Below are 14,283 nucleotides of genomic sequence, written 5' to 3'. Positions count from 1 at the left end.
AGTAAATGACCTTTCATTTCTAAAAGAACGTCGACATCAATTCGACAAATCATTGGGTTTCCGTCAACAAGAACATGGGTGACAGAGCCGATGACACAGTATGTCCTATGCTTCCCGTTAGAGTAATTCGTCGTAATTCCCGTTGTCAAATATAAATATAGTCATCTGGAAAAATTCCAATTCTTGTATTCAATTAGATTTGTGGTGATTTTTATTCAAATACTTTCTAGGTGGACTCGCCCTGTTTCTTGAAAACTTGCTTTGAAGACACAGTACTTCTGACTTTTTTCGCAGCAGTAGTAATAAATATTTGTTGTTAACATCTAACGCATGTTAAGCGAAGATTTCCAATCCTACTGTTTATTTCAATAAATATGGGCAAAAATATAGAAACAAGGTTGCTTTGGCGTTTCGCTCATGGGACGTGGCTATTTTTTTATTTAAAAAAAAACATTGCTAACTTCAGCCTCAAAATAAACAAAAATAAATTTCAAAAATATATTGTTGATGTCGAGGCAGACAAGATGTTTGCCAGGAAAGGAAACGATTGATGCCATTTCAGGAAAACCTGTTTTTAAAACACTCAGAGATTATCAATGCTTTAAGTGCCAGAGTTATTAGGTACATAACCCGGTTGTGTGTATGTATGGTGCCTCCGTTAATGTTAGTCTGGAGTTGTGTACATAAAAATCATCGTGTTACTTGAGTAAAACAGCAAATAAACCATCATTCGACGACCACTAAACATTTCAAATGTGCGGAAAATTACCATTTTAACGTACTAACCTGATGCTATATGCCTATATAGATATCGATTGCACCTTTTGTACACATGGTATTGACATCTATAAAACAGAAATGAATAACAACGTCTATACCTGTAGTCATATAAAAAGGAGCGGCTCGTCTGTACTGGAATACAGCTAATGTGTATTTGAACATGTATGAGAAGTCCAATTCTATATCATATTAACACTGGACACATCCAATCGATAGGTGAATCCATTAAAAACGATATAACACATGTGACCTCAACACCGCTTTGTAAACTATCCGCCAGGGTAGTGAAATGTTTAACCTAGTTTTTAATCATCAGATTACATTATTATAGTTAAATTACGAGCAATTAGCCGACCTCTTTGCAATTCAGTGATGATTTTCGTCCGTACAATCTGATCACGGTATGAAAGTCATATGAACGACACAATCTGCTGCAATTTCTATGGCTCAATCTACTTCAAAATCGTTAAAGTTAAAAAATGTTTGTTGGATGCTACACTTTAGACAAATTTACAAACTTCACTTTTTTATATAGTATTGTGTGTTTTCGAAAATATGCCAACACTAATGGGAATATCACATTGAAATAATTCTCCTTTTATTTCAGCCCTGCTGTCAGAATCTATCATTTACGAATATTTACTGCAAGGGACAGTGTGATGTTCACCTAATAATAGCTCCATTTAACTCCATTACGGAAAAGCCCTCACTTTGAAGTTCTGGAAAGTGGTTCGAATAAAGAGGACGGATATTAACAAATTAATTCGAAATTGATGACATTTGCAAATTTCCAGAAGGAAGATACTAAACTGTACAGGTATTGAATGACTTAATACCTCACAGTGAATCTACCTGTCGTCGAATTCATTGTCTATCAATGCGCAAATACTTTTGAATAATAGAATTCTGAGAGAGTTAGTTAGACTTGCAAATTAAAATCTTTGGGATCTATCGTCTCGAGAAGTTTTTCGTAACCATTCAAGTGAAACACGAGTCTTGACGACGCCTTCGGGCAACTTCTTTCTACTTAGATGCACTTTAAATTGTCGCTTTATAAAAACCATTAATGTGTGACTGTCATTGGGCTCAAGCGAGACCTGAGGATTTTACTTATTCCGCTTCAAACAATGCATTTGACAAGTCGGAAGTTATATTTTAAGTCGGTCAAGCGCAGGATGTGCGGCGCCGTGAATTTTTATGCCTTAAGTGTTTGCCTCTTTGATGATCCCCCGGGTTTTGAGAAGACAGTAAGCGATGGGTAACTGTAGTTAAGATTCGCATAAAACGGTGTGCATGCATTTCCACCGAGACGTAATCAAGTATCCGTTTTTAATATCTATATTAGCTATTACAAATGCGTATACCACTCTATTGCCCCGTTTCCGATTATTCAAAAAACACGAGTGCTTTATTAAGAAATATTCGTTCTCCTTTTGTCCATGAAGGAGGAGTTTATTGAAATAATTCTTTACAAAATAATACTTTGATGCAATTATCATAAATTGGAAAAATAATGGGTTTGTTTCAAAGGTAAGAAGACGAAATAGCTATGTTACTACTTGGTGTATTATTGTATCTCACAATATAATGTATATTCAACTTTTTTTCAAAATTCATACTATTGGGTACAGCTTATACAGTCATACTCTGCTGCCTGAATGAAACGCTATAGTCACTCTGGTTTTGGTAGTGACTCCATCAAACACAATGTCTTTTATATCACTGACAACGTTTTTTGTTACAAATTACTTAAAACAAAATATGCACACTGATAGCGCGCAAGCATATAAACTGATACATTTTATCTCACTGTGTGAAGACAAATCAACAACACTATCCGGTGAAGTAATATAATGAAGATTCAAAACACAAAGCTGTTTATTTGTGTTCACAGTCAGACAAAATGTATCATTTAATATGCATTTTTGGCGCTATCAGTGTCTGGTATTTTGTTTGTGTAATTTGTAACAATAAACGTGAGAGATGTAACAACAAACACCATGCTGCCTGATTTAAAGTCTATAGTCTTTATGGTTTGGTAGTAAGGTAACGCCATACGTTCTGGCACGTTTATGACATACTAGCTATCTATATCTATGTTAAAGTTTATGAGAAAAGTTTGAATGTTTTGTTGTTTCACATTTGGTGTTCTTGCGTCTTTATTACGTATCATGTATGTCATACAATGCATACATAAGATGAGTGTGTTCCTGTCATTTAGACGTTTTACTATTAATAGAATCGCAGTTTATAGTTTTTTTTCTCAGTTGGTGTTCCCAATCGAAATGCAATATCAAGTGTATTTAGATCGGAATGACTGTGTTACATAGAAAGTAAATGAATCGCCAGGGCTATTAACTTGGTTTATACGGTAATCTTTCTCTTAATAAGAAACTATATAACCGTCGGTGCAAAACAGTATGTGAGTATAGAAAAGTCATTTATACGGATGATTTTTGGAGTCTTGGCCTTCAAAGGAGATTGGATTTTCTTATTTGCTGTCACGCAATGCTTTCAGGCGCACACACAACCACGCTTACACAGTCGGCATAATGTTTCACTTAATCTCGTTCAAACCGTTGGAAACCCTAGCCTCAACAAATGAAGTGGCGTAATGGTGCCGTTGCAACGCTGTCAATTTCATACAGTCTGAATTGACATCTGAACTTATTATACATAACAAATGTTGGTTTAACAGTTAATTGTGGACTCACGCTTGTAAAATGGAAATGTTAGCTTATCATTGTCTGTGTGTCTTTGAGTAGCAGCATCAAGCTAATATTGGAATAATTGCCCTTCGTGGGGGTTGACATTTGTACTACATGTAATACACTATTTACTCAGCAAGAAGTAGACACCTACAAGTGAACTGATTTGCAACTAATTAACGTCGATCGCTTGACAAATGAATGTTTGCTTGATGGACAGGATTTTGTTAGCCAGTACATTACTAGTCAAGCAGTATTTATACGTACGCCCGAACTGTCATCCAGGCCGTGACATTCTGATAAACTTTAAGGCGGGAAAACGTGTGATAAATACCGTATAATGAACAGTGCATACCCGTCTGTCTCCTATGATACATGTGGCGCACAGTTATTTCACCATTCTGCAAGTCTTAAATTCATCGATTTAGTTGGGTCATACTTACTCGGATGTATTCGGATATATTCGGATCCATTCGGCACAACAATTGTCGCGTACATTTGAATTCTACAAGTTCAAAACTTAGATATTGAATAAAAAGTAAATCTTGCGTGACTGCGATGCTATATCTCACGTTATCGCGTACAGCGTTGTTTGAAAAAATCCTGACATGACGACTGTTTTTGCAACTGCCTGTATTAGTCGAGTCACATACAGGTTGTGAATTTCCGAACGATAATCATGCAAATTCTTCATCTATTGATATGCACTCACGCGAGAGTTTGCAATTACGTGATATTTCTTTTCTTTTTTTTAATTCAAAGCTTATATAAGAATTACACAATAACAGGGAGGGAGGGGGGAGCGAGGGAGGGGAGAGAGGGGGAGGGAGGGAGGGAGAGAGAGAGAGAGAGAGAGAGAGAGAGAGAGAGAGAGAGAGAGAGAGAGATAATATGACAGTTCTATTATCCTCTGATTATCTGTGTCTTTTTATATCATGACGCAGATACATTTTAAGGTGTTAACTACTAGTATAGTATACTATTTCGGGAGTACACAGTGTGCAAATTACACTCGAGCCGGTCTGCGTTATGTTTTGGCTAATCTAAAAACAATCAGTGCTTTAGTTGATTTGGTAGATGTCGGGACTTTGATGAGCCAATTTTATCGCGTTATTTGAAGAAATCTTGATGCAATTGAAATTCATTGATTGTATTATTCTTTTTTTTAATCTTTTCTGTAGACGAGACGATAAGCTTGGAGTCTTTTATCTACAGACTGAAAGTATGGTATTATTTGCAGTCATAAACCAGGATATTGCATTGCAGTCACTCCGATTTCTGTGAGAGATCATATATGTGATAAAGAAGCCGTTGTGGTACAAGTGTACAGTTTGGTTCTAAATATGGCGATTGTACCATGTGGTAATTTGCAATGGAATTCATCGATGCTGAACGATTCCTCCGAAATGTCAGCTCCGTGGAATACGTCATGTGCAGACAACGTTACGGATACATATGAATACTATGACTGGGATAACTACTTTGACACTACGTATCTACGAAAACTGCAGAACTGGGCATTCCCGATGCCACACGAATGGGTTCTCATCGCCTCATATTTCGTTGTTTTCACTTTCGCGCTATTCGGTAACCTTCTCGTGTGTTATGCCGTTCTCAAGAATCCACAAATGCGAACTGTGACAAATTATTACATCCTGAACTTATCCATTGCCGATGTACTCGTTTCACTCATTTGTCTACCAGTGACGGTTGTCCTGGAGACATCGGAGACGTGGTTCTTTGGTGATTTGGCTTGTAAACTCATACCCTATTTTCAGGTGAGGTTTACACATGTATATCTTCTAGCTTATCATTCTATTATATTACACTTTGTAGCAGGTTACTTTGTACAATCCGCACAAAAGCCTTCATTCTTTCATTTTTCGCATGAATTATCATTTATGGTATAATATAACTTCATTGCTGTAGTCGTCACGAGTCCCGTCGTCATGTCAAAGTATTAAATACGATTTGCGTGTTTTCCTTTGGGCTTCAATCATAAGTGAGGAAGTGCGTACTTCCTACTTCTATCAGTCAACCATCAATTTTCTTTGTAATCCTATTGTGCAGTCACAGCCCTAAAAAATGCATGCAATTTATTTTTGGGAATGCGAACTTACAATGTATACCTAATTCTTAAAATATCTATGAAGTTTATAACATAATTGTCCAGAAAGATTTCCATTAGACCCTAAAATAATAAAAACACATGTTCTTAACTTTGAATATATACGAATATGGTGACGATTCATTAGTTCGTTTGGAGGCTTGCTGACCTGTTTCTTAATTTGAATATTTATTAGTACTTTCTGACGTCACTAATTGAAGATACTGTCCTTCAATCTGTTTACATGTATATGTATTTGAAAAGCACATAAACCGGAAGGCCAATACTCTATGTTTGTGCTATGAACCCCTATCCTGGCTTGAAATTCAAGGCACTTCTTTCTCCACTTACACCAAGCAAATTAATTAGCCCCGTAAAGAATAAAAAATTGATGCCCGCAATTGAATATAAATTAATTGCTAAGAAATTACTTGATATATCTCGATAACACTCTGATTCAATTATAATAATCATTAAAAAATATTCATGATCAGTGACGATAATGCATTTTTTCTGTCAGTTCGTGTCTATACCTTTTCAAAATATATTAACTTTACTCGAATTAAAAGATATAATATAGATGGAGAATGATTCCTACTTAATTTTTACACAAAGTACATTTTTTATAATGATTGCCTTCAGAAATATCCTATGTTGCAATTTTGAAACGATTTCGATATTATAAATTACGTGGTGAAAAATCCTTTCATTGCAAATCTAAAACCTCCAAAGAGCAGTTCCAACCAACCAAACTCAGTCAAAAATAATTTCCATCAACTAACTTTTACTTTAGAGTGAAGCTAAGACTATAGTATATATAATTGTTAGAATTAAATAGTTAATAATTCTTTCATTGCAAATAAAAACCTTCAAAGAGCAGTTACCACCAAGCAAATTTTCTGTTTGTAATTTGATGTGCAATATCATATGAAGCAATATATAGGTTCATTTTGAAAGTTTACTGTATCGCTTCGTAATACACAGTCACAGACGAATAACTTTGATGACTTGATATTTTTACAGGTGGTATCCATGAGCGTTTCTGTCCTAACACTCTGCGCAATCGCAGTAGACCGTTACTTCGCCATCTGCCAGCCACTAATGTTCAAGAGTACTGCTAAACGTGCTGTGACAGTTATTGGTTCCATTTGGTTAACTTCTTTCTTGATTCCGATCCCCCAGGCCGTAGTCTATAGAACGGAAGCACCAGAATACCCGAGACCATACATCTACTTTACCCGGTGCTATGAGGTATGTAAAGACCATCGTGCTTCTTTTAATACTTTTGAACATTATACTACGCGCCTTGGAAATACAACAGAATTAAAATTTTGCCATTACTTTCTTCAAAAAATTCAAACCCACTCTAAGTTAAAATCAAGAAAAAATTTGCCTTTTCCATACATATCTTTGAAATAATTCCATTCCGCTTTGAATTCGAACAACGCGAATAAAAAAGTAAGTGTATGAGTATATGTTGATGATGCCTTCATCATAAATTGAACTGCATGAATGCCAAATGAAGTCAGAATATGAAACTTTGAACCATGTTTCATTAAGTTTCACGAATATCAGCAATAAACGCTCAAATACACGCTTGTGGAGTTGCCATCTGGCGATCACTGACCTTATGATTGTTTTCTAACCTACCATAGAGGGCTTGAAGAAATATGGCGTCGTTCAGGTCACGAGAAACATAGAATTAATTAAGCAAGGCTACCCTTACCAACAGTCTACGAATATTCAAAACGCCTGACTATTGCAGCGCTCGAAAGTAAATCCATGATGCCTTACTCTACGTACTAAAAAGTCAATTTCCGACCCTATAAAATACCATAGCAACAGTTTCTGCATTGATTTAATTCAAATAATAGTTATTTTGACGCTACACTCAGTCCATTAAGTGATAAATCCCATGTTATCAGCATTGAAGATGTCATTTTATGTTGATTTTCGGATTTTGAGATCATTATCAGAAGGTCTATGTCTGTAGACAAACAATACCGAATCAATCACTTCTCACCAGATGTGTGATATTTATGTGTCTATGTGTTTTTTAGTATCTGATCCACACTTTTTATGCCCATTAAACTTTTATCTTTTAATAGCTTCCCGATTTTCAATACCCAACAACGGTACCATTGATAGATTACAAATATCCTAGTCTAATATCAAGTACATTTAGACCGAAAATCGAAAAGGTAAATGTACATCATGTCACTTTATTTCTAATGTCAATTTTTCAGCGTGATTGGTATGAAAGTATCGAACAGAAATTTTACCACGTTGCCCTGGTGATGGTCATTTACGTCATACCCCTTGTCTTGGTGTCAGTAGCATACATCTTGGTATGTAAACAGTTATGGTCGGCAATCCCTGGATCGTGCGAGACTAAGGACAAAACAAAAGTCGCATTAAATGAATCGTCTGCGTCAAAGGCCGCCATCAGTCAGCTGAAGTCCCGGAGAAAAGTTGCCAAGATGTTGATTGTAGTTGTCATCATCTTTGCCGTGTGTTATCTGCCTCTTCACTTGTTGAATATTTTGAGGTAAGGTCAAATTAAATTCAGACTGTTAAAGAAAACAAATTTTAGCAGGTTTTGTGGCATTTCTGATAGAGACATTAACATTCTAATCCCACACGTTATACCGAAGTCATTTTATTACGTATTTGAAGGCAATGGGTTGTACGTTAACAACCTAATAACAGATACTCTAAGGGTTGTGACTCTCGTCACGTTTGACGTTATAGTTAATAGCCGCATGTAATATTGTGTAATGAGTTGAATAATAGATAATTAATTGTGGCATGCGGTGTTGACTTTCAAATGAAAATCAGTTCATCACTATAAACGTCTCTAGAAAAGAAGAACGTCTTAGTACATTTACATAACTGCCCAACTACCCACCTACCTAAACCTACTTGCCTGCCTGTTTGTCTGCGTGCAATAGCTTGAATACATAAATACATACATACATACATACATACATACATACATACATACATACATACATACACAGACACAGACACATACATACATACATACATACATACATACATACATACATACATACATACATACATACATACATACATACATACACACACACACATACACACACGTACGTACATCCATCCATCCATCCATCCATCCATCCACGCACGCACGCACGCACGCACGCACGCACGCACACACACACACACACACACACACACACATACATACATACATACATACATACATACATTCAACATGGATCATTGGAAGAACAGTGCTTTTGCACTGAATTGTTTCCTCTGTACATGAATCAAGGAAATTATTAAACTGCATATAACTAAGATCTCGATTTTATTTCAAAGATGTAAACATGGCCTATTGACGTATGCAAAATACATTATCTATATTATAACATATACAGTTAATCATCTATTAGGTCGATTCAAGTACATTGTGGAAGACTGACTGCTTTTATTTCCTGAGTGCTTGTTTCGCCGTCTTGTAAAGAAAATACACTATGAACTTGATTAATAGTACTAAAACATACACAATACATTCGTAGGCAGTTTCCTGTTTTCGAAGACGTGGATGATGCTGGTGCTCAACGGAAGTCGATTCACACCCCATTTCTGATCGCTCACTGGCTAGCATTCGCAAACAGCGCAGTCAACCCGATCATCTATAATTTCCTTTCAGGTGAGTGACATTCCGTTCCCAAGGCGATTCCAGGAGAGGTTTTTGCTCTCCGTTGGCTTTTATTTGAACAGATAACTCAATTTATCTTGAGTACATTTGAAAGCTGAGAAAGAGATGTTTGTTATAGTCTGCATTTCCGACTCTTTCAGTATAGCCCATTTGCTGCTACCCTTATCTTTAGTTAACGAAAGTCTGAAGTCATGAAATTACAGATTTTCTAGGGTTCTGTTTACAAAAACCTATGAACTTCTATATAGCCAATCGTCAGCTGTTTGCTTGTATATCGCAGTCTTGGTATCGATTTGCCGAACAGGGGTCTTAAACTTTATAGATATCCTCGGAATAGGGGCTCTATTTGCAAATTAATTTAAATTACTCCGATCATGAAATCGCGAAAGGTGATTGATCGTGCTTCTCTATGTATTAACTATGTGATTGCATGTTTATTTTTAGTCAAAAATGATTTTTGAAATCTATTATGTCTCAAGTGCCACATTTTTATCTAATACTTCAATATACCTATGGATTACTTCACGAAGCTCTTTATAAATAACATGAGAATAAAAGTGATAATATCGTCAAAAGGTGACCCCATCTAGTCCAAACTGTTAACGATTTATTTCTAGCTGTTTATGAACAGATTAAGAGCATTATTCAAGTCAAAAGAAGGAGAACCGTCAAAGCATGTTTCATAATCTCATTACGTAAAGTAAGTAGAGTTGTCATGCGTTGTAAATCGCTGGTGTCGTTTCATGAGTACAGATTCTACTGCGTACGACTACCTAGTTTCCTTACAATGAAACGTTGTTACTAGCATCGTTTATACACACTAGAACTCGGAATGGTGTCTCTTGGGCATTACGAAGAGATGAGAAAGTCATTGGAGAGATTTTCTCAACTGTCTACGTTATGCAAGTACATACGCCATACCATGTAAAGCAGTAACTGCAAAAGGTGCAGCAGACGATCAAATTTTGCCAAAGACTTATGCAAATTGTTATGCAAAAAACTAATATGTTTTGGTCTGTCGTCTCCAATGAACATTTTTATCGTTTCCGAAATGGACCTTTATGTCAAAGTCCGCATGAAGCAATTGACACATATGGCCGTATGGTGGCGCAAGTGCAATTTTATGGCCTAATATAAGTGCGGGTAAAGAGTTTCAAACACGGACACTTTGATAATTTACATGGAAACCAACTATTTGGTGTTTAAAAACCTGTAAATACCTGACAAAAATATTGTTGTTCAACCAAATGTCCGTATGCTGATCTAAGTAAATTAGAAAATGAGCTCATTAAACAAATAGCCACAAAATGCCCCCTAGTGTACTATAATGTATTCATTGGAATAATTAGAAATGACAACACTATGAAAAGAATCGTACTGTATAGGCAAAAAATGAGAACCTAAAGGGAAATGAACGATGGCAGCATTGGAACTGTTCAACAATTTTAAAGATGTTGCAAGTGCTTCTACTATAGACTATACAATAATATGTGTGATGCCTTGTTGTTTATGTTGTATCCAGCTAAGTCGGAAGCTTCGTCCTAGTAAATTTTGTAATCATGTTTGACAATTTAATGAAAAATTGAAACAAACCGCACTGCCCATAAAAATACACTTACAGTATCCAGGATAAATGACGCGTATTTGTAACAATACATTACGTCGTAGAAAACGCTGCTGTTATCATGAATCACTATATTGGCATTGCCCTGGGCTGTTTATATTTATCGGAATAGTGCCATTTCGTCAAATGAAGTAATTTATTGGTGGTAGTGTTTTCTCAATAATTTGGTCATTCATTATTTATATATCTATTTTGCATATACATACAGTCTACTGTATATCGCTTTCTTCGTATGCTTGTACCTTTATTTGTTTATTGTCTGTCTGTCTGTCTGTCTGTTTGTTTGTTTGTTTGTTTGTTTGTTTGTTTGTTTAAAGTTTATTTATTTTCTAAAGCGCCTTTTCTATTTATTAGTATTCAAAAGCACTGTACATACAATAGATTTAAAAGCATGGTAAAACAATATAATAAAGCTAAAAACAACAAATTGGTTACAATAATTACAAAAAGGCTAAAATGACTACTTAGTAAAAGACACTTGGAAATACATCAATACAGTTTATAATAATGTTTAAACAGATGTGTTTTAAGTTAACCTTTAAAACGTTCAACGTCAGTGATCAGCTTTAGTTCTCGAGGAATTGAGTTTCATAGCTTTGGTCCACAAACGGTAAGCGCTCTGTCATTTAGTGTATTATATGGTCGAGGTACAACAAGATTTTGACTACAGTTGTTACGTAAATTGTAACGAGGATTGTTGGTACGTGTGAACGAATCCTTGATATACAAAGGTGCTTTACCATTCAAAGCCTTAAAAACTAGTAAAATTACTTTAAAATCAACGCTTGCCTTGACAGGCAGCCAGTGAAGCTCAAAAAGAGATTGTGTTATTCCATGATACCTTCTCAAACCTTTTACAACTCGTGCGGCATTATTTTGTACTCGCTGCAATCTGTGAAACAAATACTGTGGCATTCCATACAATATGGAGTTTGCATGATCAAGATGAGAACTGACTAGAGAATGGACCAATGTTTCACAAGCTTTCTGATTCAGATATTTACGAATACGACGGAAATTGCATAAGTTATGATTGACTTTCTTACAGTCAGTCAGTCAGTCAGTCAGTCAGTCAGTCAGTCTGTCTGTCCATGTGTGTGTGTGTTTGTTTGCTTTCTTTGTTTTGTTTGTGTGTTTATTTGTTTGTTTGTTTGTTTGTTCGTTCGTTTGTTTGTTGTTTATTTGCTTGTTTGTTTGTTTGTTGTTTGTTTGTTTTGTACTCTTTTGACACGCTTAGACTTCAGCTGTTGGAGAGAGAGAGTGGAAGTAGTGGATTTGTGTTGACACCTTTATCTGCATTCATCTATTTCGTGATATGAAGTGCAAACAATTATTAATTGTACATACTGACATATTTTCTTTCGTTTCAGCAAAATTCAGAAAGGAATTCCAGGCCGCCTTTGCTTGTTGTTGCTGCTGTAAAAACAAAAGGCTTGAGAGCAGGCGGCGACGTGGCTATCGCAGCTCTATCATGAACAGCAGCACAGTGAGTAATTCGAAGACGTACACCGAAAATATTAACCTAGCTACAATCAAGAATAACACTTCCGTTTGTAATGATTATTCTCAGGTATAGCCTGTCTTCGTTTTGGGATCTAATATCTACGTTGAAGGGCAAATAGGAGAGCCCAAGGAGCCCTTCTAACTTGGTTCCATCGTACACATGTATGTGTACCAATCATCATGGTTAATGCTGGCAGGCTATTTTACCTAAAAAACCTAAGTGCCCACACGTCAAGTTCATGAGCCGATCACTTTCACCAATCAAGTTGACAAAATACTATCTTAGGATTAAGAGATTCGTTGGCTTTGTGACATTATTAAACTCGACAAGACTGATAATGACACAGTCGGATTGTCATGACCGCCAGCAATTGAGAGTTATTAGTCTAACATCACGACCAAATTCCGTTACCGGAAGATTGAAAGGTTAATTTTACCCACAAATCGGTTTACCGATCCGTGCAACGATGATGACGTAGACACTACGCATATGAATTACAAACGTCAATCTTATATATCCATAATAAAGTGAAGCAAATACCAGCATTTTAGTATGTTCATTCAGTTTAGTATTTGCTACACAACAGCAGTAACTTTCGTATATAATCACTTTAATGTTATTTACTAAATATTGTATTTCAAACAGACACCTTCAACAAGAGTAATGCATAAATAATATCCAGTATTTATCTATACAGATCTCATAATCATTCATGCAAATTATCTTGTCATATAACAGTGAGAAGGGAGGGATACATATTCACCTAGCAAGTAGATATTTTACAAAGTCAAATCTAACAACGTGACTTAACTTTACACACAGCTGGATACATTTCGACTATATCTTCAATGTAGAGTGTGCAAACTTTTGTTTTAACTAATCACATCGTTACTGCATACCATACACTTATTTCCACTTTTTTCCAATTTCTTGGCGATGATGAAATGGTAGAACAAGATGGTAGTTTGTCTTAATAAGAGCATTTATATGTCCTTGGGCACTATTGATGTACAGAGAAGCCCTACCAGTGATTTGATTGGCTCGGGAAAAACACGTGCATAAGAATATGATTATATAACAGCCCTCGGGGTTATATACGTCTAATAGTGCCCTCATAGCCAAGTAATGAATATTAAATAGTATTCAACCTGTCGCCTGACGGATTTTATAGAATAAGTTACCAAAACGAAGTGTTTCTTTAAAATCGTAGTATAATCGACTCGGCAAGCCATGCATATACAAGTATCCTTTATGGATGTTTAACAGTTTACAATAAAAACTCGGGATTCATAGCTTTTAAGGAGACGCCGTTTACATTAAAGTATAATATATTTGTCATCTTACAAGAACATTTTCTTAATGTATGTATGTACATTATGAAATATTTAAAACATTTTATCTTTGATATTCCATCTTTTTAATAATGTTATAGTTGTTTTTTCAAAGTCAATAACAAGTATCTAGTATATCGTGATAAATATTCAAAGTCAATGTATTGTTAGAACGTTGATTTTTGCGAAGGCATTGTCTTGCTGTTTTTTTAAGTGAACCTTTCAGGCCATAAAACATGGCAGATGGTATCAAAATATGTACTCGTCTATCTAATTAATTATTAGCGATAATACTGGAAGTATATAGATAGAACAACGGAGACATACCCTTTTAATCACTTCACAGTGTATTCATAACTTTATCTAAAATTTAGTATACGTAACATTTTTAATGTGTTTATATTATCTGTTCCATGTTATACATTTAAATGAGTTTTCAATGACTGTACATAAAGATACACAAACGAAAGAAATGAAAAGTGTTTTTTTTTTCTATTTTCTCCAAAGCACTTCAAAAAATGCTTAG

The 14,283-nt window shown here is 35.5% G+C and overlaps 1 protein-coding gene across 1 annotated transcript; it reads left to right on the top strand.

Moving 5' to 3' along the window:
* Positions 1 to 4,831: 4,831 nt before the first annotated feature.
* LOC144445209 (orexin receptor type 2-like) lies at positions 4,832 to 13,231 on the top strand. Its single transcript, XM_078134752.1, has 5 exons — positions 4,832 to 5,266; positions 6,619 to 6,846; positions 7,842 to 8,143; positions 9,156 to 9,289; positions 12,293 to 13,231. Exons 1-5 carry the CDS (start codon positions 4,832 to 4,834, stop codon positions 12,496 to 12,498), a joined length of 1,305 nt encoding a protein of 434 aa, XP_077990878.1. The 3' UTR covers positions 12,499 to 13,231.
* The last annotated feature ends 1,052 nt before the right edge of the window (positions 13,232 to 14,283 follow it).

The sequence above is a fragment of the Glandiceps talaboti genome, chromosome 14, assembly GCF_964340395.1.
Source record: "Glandiceps talaboti chromosome 14, keGlaTala1.1, whole genome shotgun sequence".
Taxonomy (NCBI): Eukaryota; Metazoa; Hemichordata; class Enteropneusta; family Spengelidae; genus Glandiceps; species Glandiceps talaboti.
Note: the sequence above shows the minus strand (reverse complement) of the source record. Positions and strands in the feature narration are given on the sequence as shown.